Genomic DNA, 27947 nt, shown 5'->3' with positions numbered 1-27947 from the left:
TGTGTCTTCAGTTACGACAGTTGTTGCTTTCCTCTTGAGACTACGGTCGTATGGGTTGCAGGCTCATTTAACCTTGTAAGAAAAACAAAGTGGACTACTGTCTACAACATTTCATCTGTGGATTTATTCTGCTACATACATGGGAGACTTTTATTACACCGTCACACATGTTAACCTATGGCAGGGCCCGTCATGGAGGTTGCCACGTTTTACGCGGTCAACTTCCGCTGACAGCCATCGGCTAGGCAATATCCTGACAGCAAAATCAGCCAGCTGCTATCTCAGAGTGTTTAGCTGCATATTTTGTAATTTTTTTTGCCTCACCAGCACTCAAAATGGAGGCTAGGGCTTTTCTATCAGTCAGATATGAACTACAGTTTTTTGGGCAAGATATGGCATGACAAAATGTGTACCGTGCCTGTGTTTGTCAATGCCGCAGGGGAAGTAATACCCCCTTTGTCGATATTTAAATAAAAATACAAAAATCAGTGCAAATAATATAGGTCAAATGTATTGAGGAAATTGAGGATTAAAAAAAAAAAAAGTATTCCTTTATATCTTAGTGGGGCAAATATTTTATGTCAGTTTGTGTACATGTATTACCCAATGAACTGTCTGCTGTTACCCAGAAGTTAGATGTGCTGTGACATTAGAAGAATGGTGTGCCCATTCCATCTGACATTTCTTCTTATACATACAGATGCCTCAACCCAGCCATGGGTAGGAGGCAACAGTCGTAGGTGTTCCAGCCCTTTCCAGACCTTGCCACCATGGTGGAAAGGGATAGCATAAAGCAATATCATATAAATAGGCGCACTGTCCGGATTTGTGTCAGCAGTTAGAGCCTGATATCCTGCCTCACAATTTGAATCCAAATCATGGCAGAACTGCATTTTGTAGCCACTGGCACTGTTGAATACACTGTGGCAGTATCTGAGGGCATGTCCCAGGCAACTTTCAGTGATGTACTACTATAAGTCCTTGCTTCCCTGATTAAGAACATGAACAGCTACATCCATTTGCCACATCCACAGGATTTGGCCACAGTGAAGGAAGAATTTTATGCTTTCGGTGAAATACCACATGTGGTTGGATCAATTGATGGCACACATATGCTTTGGTGTCACCACACAACAGAGAACAGGTCTACTGCAATCAGAAGAACTTCCATTCCATCAATGTGCAAGTTGTCTGCCTACAAGAGTTATAAATCTCAAGTATGTGTGCCCTCTTCCCTGGGTGGACACATGATTAATTCATACTACAGAAGAGCAATATACCCATGCAGATGTCACAACTTGTACCAGAGAGTGCCTGGCTTGTTGATAAGTACAACATGACCTGTACATATTTTGCAAGAATCATAGTTTAGGGAGAGCCAATGGTTTGATATGATAGTGATCTGTTAATGTGTTGCTTTTGTGTAGGAGACGCAGCATATCCTTAATGACCGTTGTTATTGGCACCACTGAGCAATCCAACTATGCCAGGAAAACCCTCCTTCAATGAGGCCAATGGAAGAACACGGAGGCCAGTGGAATGGGCTTTCAGGCTCCTGAAGTCTAGATTTATGTGTGTTGGACAAGACCGGTGGACACTCTTTGACAAGGTGTGGCAAATCACAGTTGCCTGCTGCATACTCCATAACATTGCCCTGAAGAGAGACATCCCTATAATTGCAGAGGAGGGAGACCGTGATGAGCCCCTGAGTGAGGATGCTGAAATGCCCTATGAAGATGACAGTGGTGAAGAAGAAGTAGTTGACTTACGTCATGATGTGATTGCCCACTTCTTCACCTGAGTGTAAGTTTACCTTTACAAATGTTATGCTTCAGTGTCAGTACAACTTGGTTCCTACGGTACATATCTCTCTGCTATGGTATTTTTTATGAATGGTCAGTGCAGGAAATTTCAAGGCAAATATGTTAGTGGATCAGGGTTTCCCTACATTGCGTTATGCCATTGAAATAGATGAAATTTGCTTGTGCTAAGTATGTGTGTCTTCATGACTTGTCAATTGATTTACATTTTCTATGTGGTAAAAATGCTTTTCCCTTGTTATTCTATTTCTGGGTCCTTCTCCATGTCATCTTCATTTGGACATTTCACTGTTGTGACCTTTGCTGTTATATTTTGCTGTTTGGGAGTACAAAGTGAACATGTGTTGATCCTGGGAGAGACACCCACTTGGGATGGGCAAATATTTTCCAAAGACAACTTGCACTCTGATGGCATTTCTGAAGATTGTATCAGACCTGTTTTCTGTGTGATGCTGTTATCAAGGCAATATGTGCCACTTGAGTTGCTCAAACCACATGTGTATGTGAAGCCCTACCATACTGTTAAAAAATCATAGAAATCAATGTAGTCCTAGGGGAGAAAAAGAATCAATACAGCTTGCAGGTAAGTACTCGATGTACGATCCCAGTCTTTGGGGGTTATGGGGTCCACAGAGAAAGGTTCAAGAAGACAATAAGGGTGCACCACCAGCAACACGGGCCGGCTGGGTGCAGAGGTCAAATTTGGTGTTGGGTGCCAAGTGGCGCCAGGAATCTAAAGAGCAAGGTTCAGGGGTGCCCCTAAATACTAGATTTCGGGGCGTTTCAGAAGTCAGAAGCCAATGGCTACTGAGGGTGGCTACACCCTTCCTCTGCCCACTCCCTTTGGGAAGGGGCACATTCCTAACAATATTGGCTATCTCCCTCCAAAGCAAGATGAAGGATTCTGCAGAGAGGGGTTCACCTCACCTCTGGGCACCCTAGGGGTGGTCCCAGCTGGGGTGGGCATTCCTACTTGTGTTTTGTATGTTTCCTGCCGGACCTTTCACCAAAAGTGGGGCTTGGTACAGAGGGCAGGCAGCTTCACTAGCTGGAGTGCCCTGAGGCAGCAGAACAAAAGGCAGGAGCCTTTGAGGCTCACCCCCAAGTGTTGCTGTTCCTGCACCTGCTCTGGGTGGAGGTATGAAGCACCTCCACCCAGAGCAGGCTTTGTCCCTGACCCCTGAGAGCCCAAAGGCCCTCACCCCATGGGGTCAGAAACTTGTCTGTTAGTAGCAGGCTGGCACAGACCAGTCACCCACACACTAAAGAGTTGGAAGAAATACAGGGAGCATCTCTAAAAAGCCCTCTGTTTACATTTTTCATAAATCCAACACTGGCATCAGTGTGGGTATATTAAGCTTAGAAGTTTGAAACCAAACTTTCTAGTCTTCAGTAAAGCTATCCTGGAGCTGTGGAGTTCATAATGACAAACTCCCAGCTCAAGTACTCATTATGGCCATACTGCACTTACAATGTCCAAGAATGGACTTAGGCACTGCAAGGGCATATTGCTCATGCAGCTGTGTCCTCACCTGTGGAAAAGTGCACCCTGCCTTAGGGCTGTAAGACCAGCTAGACGGATTACTTACATGTATTACCTACACAGGCAGTGTATTGTAGGCATGGAACCCAGGGATTGGTGTCATGTCGACTTTAACTTTTTCTCCCACAGCACACACAAGCTGCAACGGCAGTGTTCACGGGTTTGCTGAGGGGTCCCTTAGGGTGCCATAATACATGCTGCAGCCTTTAGGAACCATCCCTGGTCACAGAGCAATTGGTACCACTGATACCTTTTACAAGGGACTGAGCTGTGTGCCAGGGGTGTGTCAATTGTGGAAGCAATGGAACAGTTTGGGGAAAGAACACAGGTGCTGGGGCCTGGTTAGCAGGATCTCAGCACACACTCGGTCAAGTTAGCATCAGATATCAGACAAAAAGTGGGGGGTAACCATGCCAGAAGGGCACTTTCCTACAATGTGAATCAAATAATATAAATTGAACAAAAAGAATCTGTCATGGTGGATGGAAACATGGTGGTAGAGCCCAAAACAGTTTGAAGTCCAATGTCCAAAATACTACAGTTCTCAGAAAAGGTAAACTTGTCCGCAAAACAGTCCACAGGATGAATGGTAGTAACAGAGGGGGAGATTAAATTGGGTGTCTCTTGGAGGTGGTGGTGTTGGTCTTGCCATCCTCTGCTGCTGGTCCTGATGACAGTCCCATCGGGGGAGGAGTGGGGGGCACAGGTGCAGGGACTGGGGTGGTAGAAGCAGGCTCCTCCTGTGGCAGGACCTCCCCGTCTGTAGTTGGCAGAGTTGTAGTTTGCCCAGATGTGTGAGAACCACAGGCAGGGGCAAATGGACCAGGAAAAGCCCTGCAGATGATCTGGTAGATGTCATACATTACCCCATTCAAGGAGCCCAAAGTGAAATTGTTGTTCTGCAACTCCACATTGTTCTCCCTCTGTACCTGCTTAAGGTCCCGGAGCTCGGTTAGGACCTGGCCCATCACGTCTTGGGACTGTTGTACTGATCCCAAGACTTAGTCAGAGGTGGACTGGAGTAGTTTCCACTGACTGGCCCAAAGATTCCCTCTCTCGACCCCTACACCCACTAGCCTGTCCCTTGAAGTGGGCGCAAACAACTGGGTCCTGGCAGACCTGTCGGCAGAGTTGTTGGTGGCTCAACAGGAGCCAGGACTGGGAGGCACAGGATAGGTGTGCTGACTGTCGGTACACAGGAAGTGGATGTGTCCTCCTGCTGAGGTCTTCTTGCAGCTGTGGTGGGAGGTGTAGCTGTGGACTGGGTTTGACTTGCTGGAGCCGTGTGGCCGGACAGACCAGATGAGCCAGCTTGCTCCTTATTACCTGGACTTGCAGCATTGGGGTCCTCACTAAAGGTTTGCTCCTGGGATGGAGTGGAGGTTTCTTGACTTCCAGATAGTGGTAAACTCTGGGTGGTTGGATCTGTGAAAGATACAGAGGATACATGAATAAAATATTGTTTGTGTATTTCATGTGTCTTTGTTTACTTGAGGGCTAATCTAAAACCTAAAAAGGGAGAGATTGACTGATTAGGCGTTTGTGTGATTTTCATTGTGAAACCCATGCAGCCTCATTTACACATATGGAAACTCCAGTCTTGACCTTGTAGAGATGTCCTGAAATGCAAAAGTGCATGTTCAGATTTGTAGGTTTTTTGTGACAGACTTTGAGGCTAACACAGTGGTAGGTACATTGGAGTCCTGAACCCTTCCAAGACCTAGCATGCTGAAAAACATTGGATACACAATTGTTCATAATGCACATTACTGTAATTGATCAATATATGGACAGTGAAATTTAACTTGTGTGTGGCTAATAATTCTGTTCAGCATGTCACAACAAATCTTTTTATGTCTTGGATTCAAAAGACAATGACTTATGTAAGCATTTTCTACAATTCAGTATACCTATGCGCAGGTGTCAACATGGCTGAGATGCACAAGAGGTGATATTTTATTCCTAAACATGACATGGTGACTGGCAAATGCATTCGTTTTTGAGATGTGTGTGCATACGGACGTAAAGGATAGTTTTACACCATTACATTCCACTTATGATTGTCAGATCCAGGAACAGAGCATCATGGTAGGTATAGTCATCTATTGACACCATGGATTATACTTGTTTGAAAAATAGCTTCCACTTATCAATTTTATTAACTGTATTAGATATGAGGGGGGCGGAGCGAGCCGGCCAGCAAGATGGCCGTCACTGTGTGAGGCTCCGCCGGACGAGGGGCTCCCTTCGTAATTTATCCTGACGGAGCGGCGTAAATAGCGCTCCCCCCGGCTGGGAGAGTTTAGGCTGGGACCGGTGCCCCTGTTGGTGTGGGGGCTCCGGCTGCGGACGGGCCTCTTGGCCGGATTGCAGAGGTGGGTCTGGCTGGCGTCGGACCCTCAGGGAGAGGCGCGCCTGGCTCGTGCGGGCTGCCTCGTGTTGCTGTGGGCACCCGGGGGGTGCTTCTTGGCCCCTGCTGGAGTGGAGCGCACGGTGAGTGCCGCTGGGGGGGGCCCTCGTCGGTCTTGTCGGGCCGCGGCCCCCCCCCGGGATTTCTGCTCCTCCCGTGACTCGCGGCCGCGTGCGGCCTTGCTGTGAGGGGCGCGCCGGGGACAGCAGGGTCTATCCCGCCTCAGGAGAGGCGGTCGAATTGCGCGGGCTCGGGGTCGCCAATATAGGCCGCCTGGGCAGCGCGGCTTCTGGAGTGAGGAGGCTCTGAAGTTGGTGGCGGAGGGGCCTCCTGTGCAGTGGAGTGCCTGCGCTTTAGGCTCCGCGGACGTGCGGGCCTGCCCTGGGCCTCCTGAAGTCCGCCCTTGTCGGAAGGGCCTGGTGGCGGAGATCGCCGGCCGGATCGGGCCGGGGGGGTGCAGTGGAGGTCTTTTTTGGCGCACATTGGTCCCCTTTAGGGCCAAGCTGTCCTTTGACGGTGGCAAGCGGAAGGGGGGCCCCCCTGTTCAGCTGCCTGGAGCGGCGCAGACGGATGACGGGCTCCCCAAAACCTCTGCTGAATCCATGTTCCTGGACCTTAAGTGCAGCTTGGCGGGCATTGATGTCAAGCTGAATAATCTGACGGAGCAGATGGACCGCATTAGGGCCCGGGTAGATGACCATGATGCCCGATTTGACCACCTTGAGTTGCGTGCCTCGGAGATGGAGGATCAGAGGCAGGGTGAGAGGGAACGCTTGCTGCAGATGTAGTGGGTCCTGGAAGTCATCAGGAACAAAAATGAAGATTTAGATTAGGTCCCGGCGCAATAAAGTCAGTCTGATTGGTCTTCCTGAGTCCACAGACATGGGCAGGATGGAGGATTTTATGGAGAGAATGCTTTCTGACTTGTTTCCTGGTGAGTTATCTCGCATGCTGGTGGTTGAGCGGGCTCACCGATCGTTGGACCCTAGGCCCCCTCCTGGGACTCCGCCGTGACCGATTATTTTCCGTCTCTTGAATTATCATGACTGAGACACTGTGTTGCGGTTGGCCAGAGAACGGCGCCCGGTGATTTATAAAAATACAGAGCTGCAATTTTTCCTGGACTATACTCCAAGTGTGCAGGCCGTTAAGCCGATTAAGCGATCTTTAAGTCTGACTGCAGCTCGTTTTCCCTCACTTATCCGGCGAAGCTCCAGATACAGCATGGGGGCATTTTGCATTTCTTTACGGATCCGAAGCTGGCAGCCAAATTTGTCAAGGCGCTTCCACAGAAAGCGGTGACGGGGGAGCCTAGAGATCCTGGTTCGGAGCGGGCAAACCTTAGTAACACTGATTGACTTGCTTTGGTTTTGTAACTCCACTGGGCCCTTGGTTTTGTAAAGTGCCTTGCTGTGCTGCCTGGTGTCCTTTCTCAAGTGCTGCTGTGTCGGTTTATCTGTTACTTTAGCCCTTTGTCCTCTCCGGCCCATCTGCGTTCATGGATGAGCTGGACGGTTCGACTCATGCCCCATGGATGAGTCCTTTTGCTCTACTATGTTGTGGGTTTCCGTTCCCTTTGGGGGTGAGATGGGGGGGTGGTTTCCGCTTTGGCCCGTTTGGGGGGTCTGCGTGGGTGGGGGTGGGATTGTGATTGGGTTGGTTGTTTCTCTGACGTTTGGCTCTGTTATCACTGTCTATCTGTGCTGATTGAGTCTGGTGGGCGGCGGCGGATGACTTTGTGGCGGGACGCATGGAATTGTTGCAGTGATGTGACGGGAGATAACGGTGGTTAATTGCTTAACTTGGAATGTGCGTGGTTTAAATGATCAGCGTAAGGTGCGTCTTATGTCCGCTTACATTCAGCGACATCAGATTGATGTGTGTATGCTTCAGGAGACTCATTTGGAGGCCTCCACGTTGAATCGGCTGAAGGCTGGGTGGATTGGTGAATGTCATGGAGCGGTGTACTCGCGCTATGCTCGAGGGGTAGCGATATTGTTGCATAAGGGGCTGCAATGGCTTACGCACCGGGCTATAGTGGACCCGAATGGACGTTATGTGTTGTTGAGCGGGACGCTGTTAGATACACCTTGCCGGCTGGTGTCGGTCTACAGCCCTAATGTGGATGACCCTGTTTTTTTTAATGAGGTGTGGCGCTTGGTTGAGTCGATGGGGGGTGGGGCTGTGATTTGGGGGGGAGATTTCAATGTGGTTTTGGATCCAGAGAGGGACCGAGAGAGTGTGGCTAGGCCTCATCACTCTGCTTCTGCTGCTGCCCTGATGACCTTGATGAGTGATGGTGGTTTATTTGATTTATGGAGGGCTAAGCATGGTGATCGTAGGGAGGGCATGTGTGTCAACTAAGTGCACAATAGCTGGTCCTGTTTGGACCGGTGGTTGGGAACTAGAGATATCGAGATGTGGATGCAGTCGGTGGAGCATCTGGCCCGGACCCTTTCGGATCATTCCCCGGTAAAGCTGCAGCTGGCGATCCCTGGGATCCCAAGCGCTGCGTTTGCTTGGCGCTTGCCGCGGGGGGCCCTGCGGGATGAGGCGTTTCGCGAGGAGATTCGCGAGGCCATTCTACATTATTTTGCTGAAAACTCTGGATTGATTAGTTCGGCTGGAATGCTGTGGGGGGCCTTTAAAGTGGTTATTCGGGGAGAGTGCCTTTCCAAGCAGCACGGTGTGTTCCGCTCTTTGCGCCGTGAGTTGGCCGGACTGGAATTACAGATAGCGGAACTGGAGACGAAAAGGGTGGAGGATTGGGCTGGTGAGACGCTGGCAGCCTTACGCGATGCAGTCTGGCGATACGAGGAGGCCTCCCAGCGGGAAGTTTGTTTTTTAGGACGTTATGCTAGAGCCCGGCGGTACGGGGAGGGAGACAGGGTGGGTCGGACACTGGCGAACATGCTGCGGAAACCTTGGGCAAGTGACTACGTTACTGAAATCGACGGACAGGGGGGTGAGCCGGTAGTGGGCACGGAGGGTATCCTGAAGGTTTTTATGAGCTATTTCCAGGATTTATACTCAGCCCCCGCTGAGCCGCATCTTGATGCGGTTCCTGCTTATTTTTCAGAGATCAGCTTGCTTTGGTTTGAAGATGCACATAGAGCTTACTTTGATGAACCTTTTTCGGTGGATGGGATCAAAGCTGTAATCAGTGGGTTGCCTGGTGATAAGTCCCGTGGCTTGGACGGCTTAACCGCTGCCTTTTACAGATGAGATTCTGGCCCCTTACCTGCGGGAGGGATACGCTGAGGCGCTAGAGGCTGGGTCTCTTCCTGCCGCCTTGCGAGAGGCATTGATCGTTACGATACTTAAGCCGGGTGAGGATCCTTGTCGATGTGAGTCGTATCGCCCGCTTTCCATGATTAATGTGGACAACAAAATTCTGGCTAAGTTGTTGGCACTGCGTCTGAGGCCGTTGATGTCGTGCTTGGTGCTCCCAGATCAATCTGGTTTAGTGCCGGAGCGGTCGACAGCACGTAATCTGTGTATGTTTTTTGCTGCTCTGGGCGGTCTTGCAGCAGAGGATGAGGCGGTGGCGGTGTTCCTCGATGCAACAAAGGCGTTTGATTCTTTAGCATGGCTGTAGGAGGCTGGACTGGCTTGTAGTGAGTACCAAGGGGTACTTGCACCTTGCACCAGGCCCAGTTATCCCTTATTAGTGTATAGGGTGTCTAGCAGCATAGGCTGATAGATAATGGTAGCTTAGCAGAGCAGCTTAGGCTGAACTAGGAGACGTGTGAAGCTACTACAGTACCACAAGTGTCACTTGCACAATATCATAAGAAAACACAATACACAGTTATACTAAAAATAAAGGTACTTTATTTTTATGACAATATGCCAAAGTATCTTAGAGTGTACCCTCAGTGAGAGGATAGGAAATATACACAAGATATATATACACAATAGCAAAAATATGCAGTATAGTCTTAGAAAACAGTGCAAACAATGTATAGCTACAATAGGATGCAATGGGGAAACATAGGGATAGGGGCAACACAAACCATATACTGCAAAAGTGGAATGCGAACCACAAATGGACCCCAAACCTATGTGACCTTGTAGAGGGTCGCTGGGACTATTAGAAAATAGTGAGAGTTGGAAAAATAACCCTCCCCAAGACCCTGAAAAGTGAGTGCAAAGTGCACTAAAGTTCCCCAAGGACAAAGAAGTCGTGTTAGAGGAATAATGCAGGAAAGACACAAACCAACAATGCAACAACAATGGATTTCCAATCTTGGGTACATGTGGAACAAGGGGACCAAGTCCAAAAGTCACAAGCAAGTCGGAGATGGGCAGATGCCCAGGAAATGCCAGCTGTGGGTGCAAAGAAGCTTCTACTGGACAGAAGAAGCAGAGGTTTCTGCAGGAACGAAAAGGGCTAGAGACTTCCCCTTTCGTGGACGGATCCCTCTCGCCGTGGAGAGTTGTGCAGAAGTATTTTCCTGCCGAAAAGACGCCAACAAGCCTTGCTAGCTGTAAATCGTGCATTTAGCGTTTTTGGACGCTGCTGTGGCCCAGGAGGGACCAGGAGGTCGCAAATTGGACCAGGAGGTAGAGGGGACATCGAGCAAGACAAGGAGCCCCCTTAGCAGCAAGTAGCACCCGGAGAAGTGCCAGAAACAGGCACTACAAGGATGCGTGAAACTGCTCACCCGAAGTTACACAAAGGAGTCCCACGTCGCCGGAGACCAACTTAGAAAGTCGTGCAATGCAGGTTAGAGTGCCGTGGACCCAGGCTTGGCTGTGCACAAAGGATTTCCACCGGAAGTGCACAGGGGCCGGAGTAGCTTCAAAAGTCGCGGTTCCCTGCAATGCAGTCTAGCGAGGTGAGGCAAGGACTTACCTCCACCAAACTTGGACTGAAGAGTCACTGGACTGTGGGAGTCACTTGGACAGAGTTGCTGGATTCGAGGGACCTCGCTCGTCGTGCTGAGAGGAGACCCAAGGGACCGGTAATGCAGCTTTTTGGTGCCTGCGGTTGCAGGGGGAAGATTCCGTCGACCCACGGGAGATTTCTTCGGAGCTTCTAGTGCAGAGAGGAGGCAGACTACCCCCACAGCATGCACCACCAGGAAAACAGTCGAGAAGGCGGCAGGATCAGCGTTACAGAGTTGCAGTAGTCGTCTTTGCTACTATGTTGCAGGTTTGCAGGCTTCCAGCGCGGTCAGCAGTCGATTCCTTGGCAGAAGGTGAAGAGAGAGATGCAGAGGAACTCGGATGAGCTCTTGCATTCGTTATCTAAAGTTTCCCCAGAGACAGAGACCCTAAATAGCCAGAAAAGAGGGTTTGGCTACTTAGAAGAGAGGATAGGCTACTAACACCTGAAGGAGCCTATCAGAAGGAGTCTCTGACGTCACCTGGTGGCACTGGCCACTCAGAGCAGTCCAGTGTGCCAGCAGCACCTCTGTTTCCAAGATGGCAGAGGTCTGGAGCACACTGGAGGAGCTCTGGACACCTCCCAGGGGAGGTGCAGGTCAGGGGAGTGGTCACGCCCCTTTCCTTTGTCCAGTTTCGCGCCAGAGCAGGGCTAAGGGGTCCCTGAACCGGTGTAGACTGGCTTATGCAGAATTGGGCACATCTGTGCCCAAGAAAGCATTTCCAGAGGCTGGGGGAGGCTACTCCTCCCCTGCCTTCACACCATTTTCCAAAGGGAGAGGGTGTAACACCCTCTCTCAGAGGAAGTCCTTTGTTCTGCCATCCTGGGACAAGCCTGGCTTGACCCCAGGGGGGCAGAAACCTGTCTGAGGGGTTGGCAGCAGCTGCAGTGAAACCCCAGGAAAGGCAGTTTGGCAGTACCAGGGTCTGTGCTACAGACCACTGGGATCATGGAATTGTGCCAACAATGCCAGGATGGCATAGAGGGGGCAATTCCATGATCTTAGACATGTTACATGGCCATATTCGGAGTTACCATTGTGAAGCTACATATAGGTAATGACCTGTATGTAGTGCACGCGTGTAATGGTGTCCCCGCACTCACAAAGTTCAGGGAATTGGCCCTGAACAATGTGGGGGCACCTTAGCTAGTGCCAGGGTGCCCTCACACTAAGTAACTTTGCACCTAACCTTTACCAGGTAAAGGTTAGACATATAGGTGACTTATAAGTTACTTAAGTGCAGTGTAAAAATGGCTGTGAAATAACGTGGACGTTATTTCACTCAGGCTGCAGTGGCAGGCCTGTGTAAGAATTGTCAGAGCTCCCTATGGGTGGCAAAAGAAATGCTGCAGCCCATAGGGATCTCCTGGAACCCCAATACCCTGGGTACCTCAGTACCATATACTAGGGAATTATAAGGGTGTTCCAGTAAGCCAATGTAAATTGGTAAAATTGGTCACTAGCCTGTTAGTGACAATTTGAAAGAAATGAGAGAGCATAACCACTGAGGTTCTGATTAGCAGAGCCTCAGTGAGACAGTTAGGCATCACACAGGGAACACATACATAGCGGCCACTCATACCCACCCTACCCAACAACTCAAATAAATAGGGCCATTGTGAGAAAGTAGCCTCTTTCTAGCCTTGTTACCCCCACTTTTGGCCTGTTTGTGAGTGTATGTCAGGGTGTTTTCACTGTCTCACTGGGGTCCTGACTAGCAGGGTCCCAGTGACACATAACAAACATACTGAAAACATAGGGTTTTCACTATGAGCACTGGGCCCTGGCTGGCAGGATCCCAGTGAGACAGTGAAAACACCCTGACATACACTCACAAACAGGCCAAAAGTGGGGGTAACAAGGCTAGAAAGAGGCTACTTTCTCACAATGGCCCTATTTATTTGAGTTGTTGGGTAGGGTGGGTATGAGTGGCCGCTTTACAAAGTTGATCCGTTTGTTGTACACGGATCCAGTTGCGAGGTTACGGTTGAACGGCTATATCTCGGCCTCCTTCCCTGTGGCTCGGGGGACTCACCAGGGGTGTCCCTTGTACCCCCTACTTTTTGCTATAGCGATGGAGCCACTGGCGGGCTACTTGCGGCAACATCATAATCATAGGGGGCTGCAGGTTCGGCAACATCCGATCTTGATATCAATGTACGCGGATGATATTGCACTGTACGTGCGGGAGCCCGGTGTGAATCTGGAGGTCTTGCTTACTGAGGTTGTCCGTTTTGGTGTTTTCTCAGGTATAACGATGAACTGGTCGAAGTCGGTTGTTCTTCCCCTATTGTGCAGCACAACGCGTGTTCGGACGCGTTATCCTATTGACTGGGCGAATGGCCCGGTTCTTTATCTGGGAGTTTGGTTGAGTTGTGATGCGGAGACCCTCTGTATGGCCAATTATGGCAAATTAGTAGCCTGGTTGGAAGATAGACTGGAGGTATGGCGTTCGCTGCCGCTCTCGCTTCTTGGATGCATTGGCCTGGTAAAGATGGTTGTGTTGCCTAAGTTTTTATATCTGTTTGTTATCCTCCCATTGGTGCTAACTGCGAGTTTCTTGCAGAGGCTTAGATCGGCTTTGGTCCGACTGGTGTGGCCGGGTGGACGGCCCCAGATTTCCTGGGAGAAGCTGACGTTGCCGTTCGAGATGGGGGGCCTTGCTGCCCCTAATCTGGAGCTTTATTATTATTGTGGGCAGGCTCACTTTGCGTACTACTGGATCCGGCCTATCCGATATTTGCCTCATCTTGTGGCTGAAGACGATGCGATCTGGCTGGAACGGCTGCCAAGGCTTCTTGGATGTGTGTCCCGGACTCGCTCCAGGGCGGTTAACACAGTTGTGTGTACTTCTGGGGCGTGGGCTGCTCTGGCGCGCCGATCGAGGATACGTGAACCCTTTGCTCCTGCGATGCCAGTGTTGGATGTTGCTGATGAAAAGATGTCCCGCGATGCACGATTAAAGGAGTTTCTCGTTGACTCTGAGCTGTCCTTGTTGGGGGACTGGTTTGTGAATGAGCGGTTGATTTCGCTGGAGGAGGTGTTGCGGCCCGGAGCTGATACTGGGCTACACAGGCTGTATTTACTTCGTATTTATGCGATGCTCCGTGCGCTATTTACTGGTCTTCCGTCAATGCCTAAGACTTTCCCGGCGCTTGAATTGTTGTGGCGCGCACAGTCGCCGTGCAGGCTTATTACAAAATTGTATAGTTGCTTGCAGGATTAGCGAGGGGTGGTGGTGGAGGCTGCTAAGATTAAATGGGAGAGGGATGTTGGGAGGTTATTACTGAGGCTATGTGGAGAAGCTGTTGCACTCATATGAGAGCCCTGTCGCCAAATTATAGGCTGCGGCTCATACATTTTAAATATTTGCACCGTTTATATTATACTCCTCAAAGCCTATGTGAAATGGGGCTCTGAGAGGATGCACATTGTGAGCGATGTTATGCCCCAGATGCGGACTTCTTACATCTGGTGTGGAACTGTGGAGAGGTGCGTTCCTTTTGGGGAGTGGTGATGCACATGATAGCTAGTGTAACTGGACTGGATTTACTATTTTCTCCAGTGTTAGCGCTACTTGGGTGGCTGGACGGGATTCCGTCGGAGTGGAGGCGTCTGGTGAGCATGTTTCTCTTGCTGGCGAAGAGAAGAGTGGCGATGTGCTGGGGGAGGGGCCGGGTCCTGAGGAGATCTGATTGGCTGCAGGATGCTGCGTTCAATTTATTGGGAACTGGCTCCTGCGTGCTCCCACCCTTGAGACATTTGGGCACCTTTTTGCGCCTTCCTGGAGTCCCAGGGTTGTCTTGGGAAGACTTGGAGAATGTGCATGGACGCACTCCTAGTTGTTTGCCTTGAATGAAGTTCCTTGTTGTGTAATATGTGAGGTATGACGGATGATCCTGCCATTGAGTCTGACCTGCCGCCTTTATTTGTATGTTGTTGTGTTTATTGTGGAGTTGTGCCTGGAGAGCTCTTGCATTCAGCTTATGTCTAGGGGTGTGCTTCACGTTGTAACTCTACTTGATATAATGGGAGGCCACTCGGACTGGTGGCCTTAGACACGTGGGGTTCTTTGATTTAAAGGGTTTGCTCTTAGCTCCTCTTGTGATAGCATGTGCACACTGAGTGGATTCTCCTGTTGTGTCTTCGGCTCCCGGGCCATTGTTGTTGTTTTATTGTAAAATTGAATAAATAAATAAATAAATATAAAAAAAACTGTATTAGATATAAAAACATGTTTGCATCTGTAACACATACATGGATATCCTGTGACTGTAGACAATAGATTGATAGACAGTAATGGGGAGAGCCCATGCAGGGAGTGATCTATGGGGAACTACACACAGTCTGACTCTCCAAATAGCATTCTATTTGGAGGCGAGCTACACTCATGCTGGTGGCAATTTGTATGACACAAAATTAGCTACATCTGTGTTGCTAAGGTTTTTGCAGCATTCTAAAGGTCTACCTTAAGGGCAGGACTCAATAGGTGATTAGGGAAATATACATAGGTCTGACTTACCAGTCTGCACTCCACCTGGGATTCCAATTGTTAGTTGGGAGGTAGGACTCTAAGCAGAAAGCCCAAGTGCTGGCAGACAGAAGTCTTTGTTGTCCCTGAGACTTCACCAACAGAAGGCAAGCTCAGTTCAAGCCCTTGGAGATTCTTCACTAGTGGGAAGTCACACAAAGGTCAGTCTTTGTCCTCTCTCAGGCAGAAGCAGCTACTGCAGGCCAACCCAGCAAAGCACAGTCACAGGCAAAGGGGCAGTACTCCTCCTCCAGCTCTCCAGTTCTTCTCCTTGGCAGAGGTTCCTCTTGGTTCCAGAAGTAATCAGATTTTTAGGGGTTTTGGGTGCTCCTCTTTTACCCCTTTCTGCCTTGAAAGTAGGCCTACTTCAAAGAGAAGTCTCTGTTGTTTTCAAGATCCTGCCTTGCCGAGGCCAGGCCCTAAACACACACCAAGGGGTTGGAGACTGCTTTGTGTGAGGGCACAGCCCTTTCAGGTGTAAGTACCCACTCCTACCCTCCCCTCAGCCCAGATTGCCCATCAGGATATGCAGGCTACACCCCAGCTCCTTTTTTTGTGTCACTGTCTAGAGGAGAGGTGCAAACAGCCCAACTGTCAAACTGATCCAGACAGGAAATCAACAAACAGGCAGAGTCACAGAATGGTTTAAGCAAGAAAATGCCTACTTTCTAAAAGTGACATTTTGAAACACACAGGTCGTCATTACAATCCTGGCGGACGGTGTTAAAGCGGTGGTAAGACCGCCAACAGGCCGGCGGAAATGTTTTTGCAATTACGACCGTGGCGGAAACCGGCAACAAAGTCAAACACTTTAACACTCCGACCGCCACGGCGGTACAAACAAACAGCGCGGCGGTCACCGCCAACAGACAGGCGGAAGACAATGTACCGCCCACACTATTATGACAGGCCAATCCGCCACCTTTTCCGGGGCGGATTCACCGCGGATAAAATCACGGCGGAAACAGGAATTTCGAAGGGAAAACGCTCACCTCTACACACTCCACGAGGAACGAGGACACCATGGAGCCGGAACTCCAAATCCTACCTGCGATAGTCTTCCTGCTCCTGTACCAGGAGCACGAACGCCGGCGGCGAAGACCATGGTGAGTACTGCACCTACGAAACAGGGGAGGGGGGAGGGAAAAAAAGGGGACACACACACGCAACACCCCCACCCTCACCCACTACAACACACACACTAATACATATCAATACATTATAGTTACAACCCCAACCCCCCAGAAGAATGCAAAGACAAAAGGAAATGAGTGTAACCATTGTAATCTATTAAAATCAAGTAGGCAAAAATATACATATATACACTATTAACAAAATATACACCAAGAATAGTAGTCCAGGTATTGCACCATTTATAGTCCGTGGACCACTGGGCCCAAAATGCATGGGTGAGGCCCACACTCATTACCAGATCAAAACAGAGAGAACACTGCAGGGGCATCAGATAGAAATACAACAGGCACCTCAGGGGGAAGGGAAGGGGGGGCACCTCAGCCGGATGAGTGCACAACGCCAGATCCACGAGGGGGCTCAATACCCACTGTTCAATCCTGGGGATTGCAAAGCCACAGTCTCTCAAGTCTCTCCAGTGGGTGGTTTACCCACTGCTGCATCCTGGGGAGTTCAAAGCCACAGTCTCTCAAGTCTCTCCAGTGGGTGGTTTGCCCACTGCTTTATCCTGGGGAGTGTAAAGCCACAGTCTCTCAAGTCTCTCCAGTGGGTGGTTTACCCACTGCTGCATCCTGGGGAGTGCAAAGCCACAGTCTCTCAAGTCTCTCCAGTGGGTGGTTTACCCACTGCTGGATCCTGGGGAGTGCAAAGCCACAGTCTCTCAAGTCTCTCCAGTGGGTGGTTTGTCCACTGCTGCATCCTGGGGAGTGCAAAGCCACTGTCTCTCAAGTGGATAACAGTCTCCACTGGTTCTGGTGGGGGACTGGTGCCCAGAGTGCTTCATCCTGTGAAGGATAGAGGTAGTGGATGGATCTCTCCACTGGTTCTGGAGGGGGACTGGTGCCCAGAGTGCTTCATCCTGTGAAGGACAGAGGTAGTGGATGCATGTCTCCACTGGTTCTGGAGGGGGACTGGTGCCCAGAGTGCTTCATCCTGTGAAGGACAGAGGTAGTGGATGCATGTCTCCAGTGGTTCTGGAGGGGGACTGGTGCCCAGAGTGCATCACTCACCCCGTGACAGTCCCAGTTGCGTCAGTGCCCCTGCCGCTCATGGGCTAGCGGTGCTTGCTTTGGCGGTGCCGTGTTCAGGGGTTCTTGCTTTGGCGGTGCCCTGTTCAGCGGTTCTTGCTTTGGCGGTGCCCTGTTCAGCGGTTCTTGCTTTGGTGTTGCCCTGTTCAGCGGTTCTTGCTTTGGCGGTCCTTCATGGCCCAGCTGGGCTGGGGCTGGCGGGGCCCTCCTGGGCAGCTGGGCTGGGGCTGGCGGGGCCCTCCTGGGCAGCTGGGATGGGGCTGGCGGGGCCCTCCTGGGCAGCTGGGATGGGGCTGGCGGGGCCGTCCTGGGCAGCTGGGATGGGGCTGGCGGGCCGTCCTGGGCAGCGGGGATGATGGCGGCCTTCTCCGCAGTGCTGCTCTTCCCAGACTTTCCGGGTTTCTTGTGGCCCTTGGGAGCTGTCACAGCTGAGCCCACACTCCCACCGGGACCCCTGGGAGCGGCTTGGGTGGCTGGAGTCTTCCCCCTCTCCCGCCGGGCACTGGCCAACTTCTCATGCTTCACAGGGGGGGGAATGGCTGTGCTGTGGCTCCTTGCCACACTGGCTGTCCTGGTGGCCGGTGCACTCCACATACCTGTGACTACAGGCACCATTGGTCCCAGAGATGTTGTGGCTGAGGTGCTAGTTCGGGACCTATGAGATGGACGGGGTGGGGGAGGTGTGGGAAAAAGGTCAAGGCTGGACATGAAAAGTTTTTGGGACACACTGGGACGCTGGAGGGGGTTTGGGAGTGGAGGAAAAGGTGGTGGTTGTAGGAGGTGTATGTTTGGTGACTTTGGGTGCAGGTGCATGCGCTGGAGGCTGTCGTGAGTTGGATGGCTGTTGGGTGGGTGTGTGCCTGCTTTTGTGTATCTTGGGAGGGGGTGTCACAGACACACTGGCAGAGGACACAGGGGACATGTGAATAGTAGTGGGGGTGGTGACTGCACGTGAGCGGGGTGTGCTAGTGGGTGTGCTGGTGAGGGACGTAGTGGCTATAGAGGTAGTGCATGCAGGTGTGTGTGTAGACGAGACTGGGAGGGAGGAGGGAGACGACGAAGAGGGGGACACAGTGGAGGCAGTGGATGTTGGTGTGTCTTCATTTGTCTAATGCTTGCATGAGTGCCTGTGGGATGTGTGGTGCTTATGTTTGCCTGAGCTTCCCTTGTGTGGTGAGGTGTATGCAGGCTGGTCTGATGGTGTGCTTGGGATAGGCAGAGGTACAGGGGATTGGGTCTGGGTGGAGGAAGTTGGAGGGGGGAGGCTACACACAGGGACAATGGCTGCCATCAGTGCTGAGGCCAGCGTTTGAAAGGCTCGGTGAAGGGCCACTTGACCAGAATGAATGCCCTCCAGGAATGCATTAGTTTGTTGCAACTGTCTATCTATCTATCTATCTATCTATCTATCTATCTATCTATCTATCTATCTATCTATCTATCTATCTATCTATCTATCTATCTATCTATTTTCTCTATCTATTTCTCTATCTCTCCCCCCCTTCCCGCCACCCCCTCTATTACCTATCTTCCTATCCTCTCACTCTACCTCTCACCCTCACCCACCTCTACAACCCCTCCTCCCCTATCTTCACAACCCTACTCCTATCTTTCTCCCTAATCTCCTAAACCTCCTAACACTCACCCCCCTCCACCCTTAAACTCCCCCTCCCCCAGCTCTTCTCACTCTACCTGTCCCCCCCTCCCTCGCGCTTTCCCGCCGCGACCTCCTGCTCGCCCCTGCCCCCCAGCTCCCATTCGCCCCCACCTGACCCCTCCCCCCCCTCCTACCTCATATGGCAGCTGCTGCGCGACAGTGGTAGCGACCCTTGACCCAAGGGTAGGTCGCTCCCCCTGCCGCTGCAGCTCCTCCAGCTCCTCCAGGTTCCTGAGTTCCTGAAACCCACCTCACAGTAAGTACCTCCCACCTCGCAGCCCCTTGCTCTGCCCCGCGCTACTCACCCTCTCTCCTGCTCCTGCTTCTTTTCTTCTTTTCTTCTTCTCTGTTCTTCCTCCTCGCTCCTCGTCTGTAAACTTCTTCTGTACTCTTCTTCTCCCCGTCTTCTCCCTTCTTCTGTGTGCTTCTCTGCCTCTCCTGTCGCCTCTCTTCTTCTTCATCTTCTTCTGAGGTCTTCTGCCTGTCTTCTGCCTTCTGTTCCTCGTCTTCCGTATCTTCATCTGTGATCTTCTGCTCTTCTGGGATCTTCTGCTCTTCTGTGATCTTCTGTTCTCCTGTTCTTCTGTTCTTCTGGTCTCCTGCTCTTCTGTTCTTCCGGTCTTCTGTTCTTCTGTTCTTCCGGTCTTCTGCTCTTCTGTCTTCTGTCTTCTATCTTCTGCCTTCGGCTCTTCTGCCTCCTCCGTCATCTTCTCCCCGCGCCTGCCCTCCTGCTCCTGCCTCATCCCCCTCCCTCACTCGCCTCCCCCTCTCTATCACCCCTATCTAACCTGTTCGCTATCTACCTCCCTAACTCCTCCTATCTACCTATCTCTCTATCTCTCTATCTCACTATCTAACTCCCTCACTCTCCACCTCCTCCTATCTACCTATCTCTCTATCTATCTATTTCTCTATCTATCGATTTCTCTATCTATCTATTTTCTCTATCTATTTCTCTGTCTCTCCCTCTCTTCCCGCCACCCCCTCTATTACCTATCTTCCTATCCTCTCACTCTACCTCTCACCCTCACCCACCTCTACAACCCCCCCTCCCCTATCTTCACAACCCTACTCCTATCTTTCTCCCTAATCTCCTAAACCTCCTAACACTCACCCCCCTCCACCCTTAAACTCCACTCCCCCAGCTCTTCTCACTCTACCTGTCCCCCCCCTCGCGCTTTCCAGCCGCGACCTCCTGCACGCCCCTGCCCCCCAGCTCCCATTCGCCCCCAGCTGACCCCTCCCCCCCTCCTCCCTCTTATGGCGGCCGCTGCGCGACCGCGCCGCGGCGCGCCAGAGGCAAGCCCGTCTGCGCCCGTCCGCGCCTGGCCCGCGCCCAGCGCCACGACCCCTGGTCCCCAGCTCTCCCAAACCCCGCTGATCCGCTACGACCCCACCACCCTCCACGCCCTCAACCCAGGACGCTCCAACACCTGCTTCCAAGCTCACCCCAAACGCACCCATGGACCCTTCGCCTGCAACTCCTGCAAACGTATCTTCCACCACGCAACTACCACGACCACAAGCCCACGCGCCATCAACCACCTCAAGTGCATCCTGGTCAACGCTCGTTCCGTCCACAAGCACGCCGTTGAACTCTGGGACCTCCTGGACTCCACAGCACCGGACGTCGCCTTCATCACGGAGACCTGGATGAACGCCTCCTCTGCTCCAAACATCGCCACCGCCATCCCCGAAGGCTACAAGATCTCCAGAAAAGACCGCACCAACCAAGTAGGAGGAGGTATCGCCATCGTCTTCAAAGACTCCATCAGCGTCACCACCTCCACCGAAGACACCCCTCTCGCCGCTGAACACCTGCATTTTCAGATTCGCACCGACCCGAGGACCACCCTCAGAGGATCCCTCGTCTACCGTCCTCCCAGACCGCGCGCCCCTTTCAGCAACGCCATCGCCGACTTCATCTCTCCGCACGCCCTTGCCTCACCGGACTACATCCTCCTAGGCGACCTCAACTTTCATCTGGAACAAAACAACGACCCCAACACCACCACCCTGCTCGACAACCTCGCCAACCTCGGCCTCAAACAACTGGTGAACACCGCCACCCACATCGCCGGACACACGCTCGACCCTATCTTCTCCGCCAGCAAACACATCTTCTTCAGCCACACCTCCGCTATACACTGGACTGACCACAGCTGTGTCCACTTCACATTCCGACGCGAGACCCGCCACCTCCGCACTCAACCCATCCCTCGTCGACAGTGGAACAAGATCCCCGAAGAGCAACTCTTCTCCGCACTCGCCGCCAACCAACCCACCCTCACCACCGACCCCAACGACGCAGCCCTCAGCCTCACAAACTGGATCTCCAACTGCGCAGACAACCTTGCTCCCCTCAAACGCACGCATCGACAGACCAACACCAGAAAACCTCTCTGGTTCTCTGACACCCTCAAAGAATCAAAGAAAACTTGTCGCTCCCTCGAGAAGACCTGGCGCAAGGACCACACCGCTGACAACATGACCGCCCTCAAGAACGCTACCCGCGAACACCACCACCTGATCCGCGCTGCTAAAAGGAACTTTTTCACCGACAGACTGGACAAAAACAGCCACAACAGCAGAGAACTCTTCAGCATCGTCGAGGAGTTCTCCAACGCCAACGCCGTCACGCCCTCACAGGATTTGTGCGAATCCCTCGCCACCTTCTTCCATCGCAAGATCAGCGACCTCCATGACAGCTTCGGACACCAGACCCAACCAAACACCACCGAACCCGCACCTCTGGCCATCACCCTCAACAACTGGACCCACATCAACACTGAGGAAACCAAATCCACCATGAACTCTATCCACTCCGGCACCCCTTCGGACCCCTGCCCTCACTTCATCTTTAACAAAGCCGACGACATCATCGCACCGCACCTCCAGGCCGTCATCAACTCTTCTTTTTCTTCTGCTACCTTCCCTGAATGCTGGAAACACGCCGAAGTCAACGCCCTACTAAAGAAACCTACGGCTGACCCGAGCGACCTGAAAAACTTCCGCCCCATCTCTCTCCTGCCTTTCCCAGCCAAGGTAATAGAGAAGACCGTCAACAAACAGCTGACCACCTTCCTGGAAAACAACAACCTGCTCGACCCTTCACAAACCGGATTCCGAACCAACCACAGCACGGAAACCGCCCTCATCTCAGTCACAGACGACATCAGAACCCTGATGGACAACGGTGAAACAGTCGCCCTCATTCTCCTCGACCTCTCGGCTGCCTTCGACACCGTCTGTCACCACACCCTAATCACCCGCCTCCGCTCCACCGGGATCCAAGGCCAGGCCATGGACTGGATCGCCTCCTTCCTCTCAAACCGTTCCCAAAGAGTTTACCTCCCTCCGTTTCGCTCAGAACCCACCGAGATCATCTGCGGCGTACCTCAAGGCTCATCACTCAGCCCGACACTCTTCAATGTCTACATGAGCCCCCTCGCCAACATCGTACGCAAGCACGACATCATCATCACCTCCTACGCCGACGACACCCAACTTATACTCTCCCTCACCAAGGACCCCGCCAGCGCCAAGACCAACCTACAAGAGGGTATGAAGGACGTCGCAGATTGGATGAGGCTCAGCCGCCTAAAGCTGAACTCTGAAAAAACGGAAGTCCTCATCCTCGGCAACACCCCGTCCGCCTGGGACGACTCCTGGTGGCCCACGGCCCTCGGCACCGCACCGACCCCCACAGACCACGCCCGCAACCTTGGCTTCATCTTGGACCCTCTTCTCACCATGACCAAGCAAGTCAACGCCGTGTCCTCCGCCTGCTTCCTCACCCTCCGCATTCTTCAGCTGGATCACTGCCGACACTAGAAAAACCGTGACCCACGCCCTCGTCACGAGCCGCCTGGACTACGGCAACACCCTCTACGCTGGAACCACAGCCAAACTCCAAAATCGCCTGCAACGCATTCAAAACGCCTCGGCCCGCCTCATCCTCGACGTATCCCGCAACAGCCACATCTCCGCACACCTGAGACACCTGCATTGGCTCCCAGTCAGCAAAAGGATCACCTTTCGACTTCTCACCCACGCACACAAAGCCCTCCACAACAAGGGACCGGTATACCTCAACCGACGCCTCAGCTTCTACGTCCCCACCCACCTCCTCTGTTCCTCTGGCCTCGCACTCACTTCCGTCCCTCGCATCCGCCGCTCCACGGCGGGTGGGAGATCTTTCTCCTTCCTGGCGGCCAAGACCTGGAACTCCCTCCCCACCAGCCTCAGGACCACCCAGGACCACTCCGCTTTCCGGAGACTCCTAAAAACCTGGCTTTTCAAGCAGCAGTAACCCCCTCTTTCCCCTAGCGCCTTGAGACCCGCACGGGTGAGTAGCGCGCTTTATAAATGTTAATGATTTGATTTGATTCTACACCCTGGATGGCATTCAAAATGGTAGACTGCCCAACAGTGAGTGACCTGAGGAGGTCAATGGCCTCCTCACTGAGGGCAGCAGGGGTGACTGGGGCAGGGCCTGAGGTGCCTGGGGCGAAGGTGATGCTCACCCTCCTGGGTGAGCGGGCACGGAGCGAAGGCTGAGGGGCTGCTCGGAGGGCGGTGCTGGTAGGGGGGTGGCGGCTGTACCTGTAGATGCGGGGGGCACAGATTTTGCCGCCACCACAAGGGAGCTCCCATCAGAGGACGAGTCTGTGTCGCTGGTGTCAGCTCCTGTCCCCGCCGTGGAGCTCCCCTCGCCCTCCGTCCCACTGGTGAATTCTGAGTCCGTAGTGTGGCCCTCCATGGCCATGTGGGATGCAGCTCCCTCGTGCTCCGGTGCCACTGCTCCTCCTGATGATGCTAATGCACACAAGAACAGGGAAACCACAAAAGTGGGGGGGAGACAGAAGAAAGACATGTTGAGTGCATGGATTACCGCTACCGTTGGCGGACAAGACAGACACAGAAGCCCCCTGCACAACGCCGCGCTCTTGGGCTCTACAGTGCAATTCCTGTGAAATGGCCTGCAAGGCTATGGACGACATCTGCACACATAGATGACACAGGGGCATGAATAGCTGTACTTGGCATTCTACAGAGGTGGGGTGGGGGCCACAGGGCCATGCCTTACGGAGGGGCCTAGCCTACGGAACTCGCCCTGGCCTAGGGAAACCCACAGCCCTCCTCCCCCACCCAGACAACTTCACTGCGCGCAAAGTCAGCTGAATGAGAGTGTACTCACCCTCTTGTGTCTGCTGTGATGCCCTCAAGCGCCCATCCAACTCCGGGTAGGCCACCGCCAGGATCCTGAACATCAGGGGGGTCATGGTTCGACGGGCACCCATCCCACGTTGGGAGGCCATCCCAAGCTGAGCTTCCACCGTCTTCGTGCTCCATCGGCGAATGTCCTCCCATCTTTTCCAGCAGTGGGTGCTCCGTCTGTGGTAGACCCCCAGGGTCCGGATGTCCTTGGCGATGGCACGCCAAATATCTTTCTTCTGGTGGGCACTGACCTACATGAAATGTACAGGGGAAGAAGAGATGTCATTACCAACTGCACCGTCAAAGTGAGTGGCCCCCATCCCTACCCTTGCCATGTGGCACATGCACCCACCGTCTTTCATGCACGCAGAACCCTGCCCCCTTCCTTCTTACATTCAACCCTCTCCACACAGGCATAGCCCATACAACATGCTCCCTGTGTACTTACCTGTTTGTCTGGAGGACGGTAGAGTAGCGTGTACTGGGGGAGGACCCCATCAACAAGCTTCTCCAACTCCTCTGATGTGAAGTCAGGGGCCCTTTCCCCAGACGCACGAGCCATTGTCTCTTCCAGACCGAGGTCACAGCAGCACTTGCAGTGTAGGTCCTCTCCTGTCGAAGATCAGGTATCGAGTGATTCAACCGATAGAAAATGGCGGTCACGTCCGCGACGGTGCGTACCATCACCGCCGGTGTACATCGTCATTGGCTCCTGGGACCCATGGGGTCCAATGTTAACCAATGCAGCATTGCGCTGTGGTCTCCGACCGCCTAACGCGACGGTGTACAATGCCAGCGCAGTTACCTCACATCCCATTGTCCCACTTTAGAGGTCAGGCAGCCGCCATTTCAGGGGCCCACATGGCTTCATTTCCAACTGCGTCACACGTATCTAGGCCTAGTCTCAACACACATACAGGCCACCTATTGTGTATGATTGGTGTTCTGGGTAAACTGTGGGTACGTACCTCTGAGTTGTTTGACTCTGTGGTCGCCGTTGTCCTTCATAGGCACCGTCCACTGGGACATGTGAGGAGATGGCGGAATCCTCTGGTGTACCGACCGCTGGTGGACCTGTCGACAATGGAGGAAAGACATTTGATAATCACCTACAGGTTTGACCGTGCCACAATCCAGAAACTGTGTACCCAGTTGGTGCCAGACCTGATGTCAGCCATCCGCCATCCCACAGGAATCCCCCCTCAAGTGCAGGTGCTGTCAGTGCTCCGTTTCCTTGCAAGTGGGTCTTTTCAAACAACTGTGGCCATGGAATCAGGGATGTCCCAGCCTATGTTTTCCAACGTATTGTCCAGAGTGTTGTCTGCCCTGCTGAAACACATGCAGAGCTACATCGTTTTCCCTCAGGTGGAGGATTTGCTTACAGTGAAAGGTGATTTCTATGCCCTTGGACATATCCCCAACATCATAGGTGCCATTGATGGGACCCATGTGGCTTTGGTTTCCCCCCACAGGAGTGAACAGGTGTACAGAAACCGGAAGAGTTATCATTCCATGAATGTACAGATGGTGTGTTTGGCAGACCAGTACATCTCCCATGTGAATGCCATGTTCCCTGGCTCAGTGCATGATGCCTACATCCTGCGGAATAGCAGCATCCCTTATGTGATGGGTCAACTCCAGAGACACCGTTTGTGGCTATTAGGTGAGCCCCTGGAAGCAAGACAGTGGGAATGGTTGTCTGGGTCTGGGGATATCCCTACAGGTTAGTGTGTGTCTAACAGTTGTCCCTCGCCATTTGCAGGTGACTCTGGGTAACTCAACCTGTCATGGCTACTGACCTCAGTGAGGAATCCCAGGACCAGGGCAGAGGAACGCTACAATGAGGCCCATGGGAGGAGGCCAGGTTCAGGTGCCTCCATATGACAGGTAGATCCCTATTCTACTCACCAAAGAAGGTGTGCCAGATCATCGTGGCCTGCTGTATGCTTCACAACTTGGCTTTGCGACGACAGGTGCCTTTTCTGCAGGAGGATGGTCCAGATGGTGGTGTTGTGGCAGCTGTGGAGCCTGTGGACAGTGATGAGGATGAAGCAGAGGAAGAAGACATGCAGAACAGGGACTCAGTGATCCAGCAATATTTCCAGTGAAACACAGGTGAGAATACATTCCTGCCTACTACATGTACTTTTACACTACTACCTCTCTACTGTCTGTTGTTTTCACCCAGTGTATGGTCACTGAGTTGACACTTTCCCTTACGGTTTCACAGATGTGGGTCCCACTGTGTGACATCTGCTTAGATTCCTCATGGACTAGAGCTTTGTGACATAGGTATGTTGACATTACTATTTCAAGAAAATGTTGTCACTGTAATTGCAAATACACTATTTCGAAATCACAGACAGACTCCAGATAATTTTGTGCTTTAGGTGTGTTTATTTAAATGCAAAATATTGGAGGGGGACGTTAAATGGTGAGGGGTGATGGCGGAGGAGTGTCCATGGCAGAGTCCAGTCTATTAGTCTCACAGGTGCGTTGCCCAAATGGGCATAGGAAGTGGAGCTGGGGCAGTTTAATTATGGACAGGGTGACAAAGTGGGACAGTAGGATGACAATCAGGGTGGTCTCATTTCTTGGCGGGGGTCTTGGCATCGTGCTCTGTCTTTATCCTGGATCTCAGGGACCGTTTGCAGGGTGGTTCTCCGGCTGCAGAGGGTGGGGTGCTGGTGTGGTGGTCCTGTGGCGGGGCGTCCTGTCCACTAGCGCCGGTGGAGGTGGTGGGCAGTTCATCGTCCATGCTAGTGTCAGGGGCCCCTTGGAGTGCCACAGTCTCCCTCCTGGTGTTAAGTAGTTCCTTCAGCACCCCTACGATGGTGCCCAGGGTGGAGCTGATGGTTCTGAGTTCCTCCCTGAAGCCCATATACTGTTCCTCCTGCATGCGCTGGGTCTCCTGAAACTTGGCCAGTACCGTTGCCATTGTCTCCTGGGAGTGGTGGTATGCTCCCATGATGGAGGAGAGGGCCTCGTGGAGAGTGTGTTCCCTTGGCCTGGCCGCCCCCTGTCGCACGGCAGCCCTCCCAGTTCCCCTGTGTCCCTGGGCCTCCGTCCCAGGGACCATGTGCCCACTGCCCAAGGTCCCTGTTGTTGTTGGGGTAGTGGGTTATCCTGGGTTCCCTTTAGTGGTGGTCACAGAGCTGATTGACGTGTCCTGGGGACAAAGGTATGGGCCAGCTGGGTGGGTGCTATGCTGGTGTTTCCAGAGGGGGGAAGGTCTGTGGTGGCCTGTGCCTGGGTGAGGGGAACCGACTGTCCAGAGGCCCCCGATGGTCCGGGCTGGTCATCTAAATCCAGTTGGACAGAGGTGCTGTCATCACTGTGGGCCTCTTCTGTGGGTGGAGTGGACATGTCTGCACCCTCCTGTCTGGTGACATTGGGTAGTGGTCCTGCAGGGGTGGAAAGGCATGATTATTGCATCTGTGTGTGCCATGGTGTGCAATGGGTGGGTGATCGTGTACCCCAATGCTGGCATTCCTGTGTGGGAGCTTGTGTGATGATGGTTTAGGGGGGTGTATGGGTATGTGCAGTGGGAATGCTTTAGTGATGTTTATCCATGCTTTGTTGTTGCATGCAGGGTTTGGTGTTGGGATGTGTGGTTTGTGATATTGGTACATTTGTGAGGAGTTGGAGTGATGGG

General features: G+C 52.5%; 2 protein-coding genes across 2 annotated transcripts in view; both read left to right on the top strand.

Moving 5' to 3' along the window:
* LOC138278601 (uncharacterized) overlaps positions 1-1472 on the top strand; it is a 124029-nt gene extending 122557 nt beyond the window's left edge. Inside the window, exon 5 of the mRNA XM_069219262.1 lies at positions 1428-1472. Coding sequence (XP_069075363.1) covers positions 1428-1472 — 45 coding nt within the window. The remainder of the gene's footprint in view (positions 1-1427) is intronic.
* LOC138282944 (protein mono-ADP-ribosyltransferase PARP14-like) overlaps positions 1-27947 on the top strand; it is a 570373-nt gene that overhangs the window by 1301 nt on the left and 541125 nt on the right. The window lies entirely within an intron of this gene.

Source organism: Pleurodeles waltl, chromosome 2_2, assembly GCF_031143425.1.
Source record: "Pleurodeles waltl isolate 20211129_DDA chromosome 2_2, aPleWal1.hap1.20221129, whole genome shotgun sequence".
NCBI classification, from domain to species: domain Eukaryota; kingdom Metazoa; phylum Chordata; class Amphibia; order Caudata; family Salamandridae; genus Pleurodeles; species Pleurodeles waltl.
The sequence above is the reverse complement of the archived record's forward strand: the minus strand, read 5'-3'. Positions and strand labels throughout refer to the sequence as shown.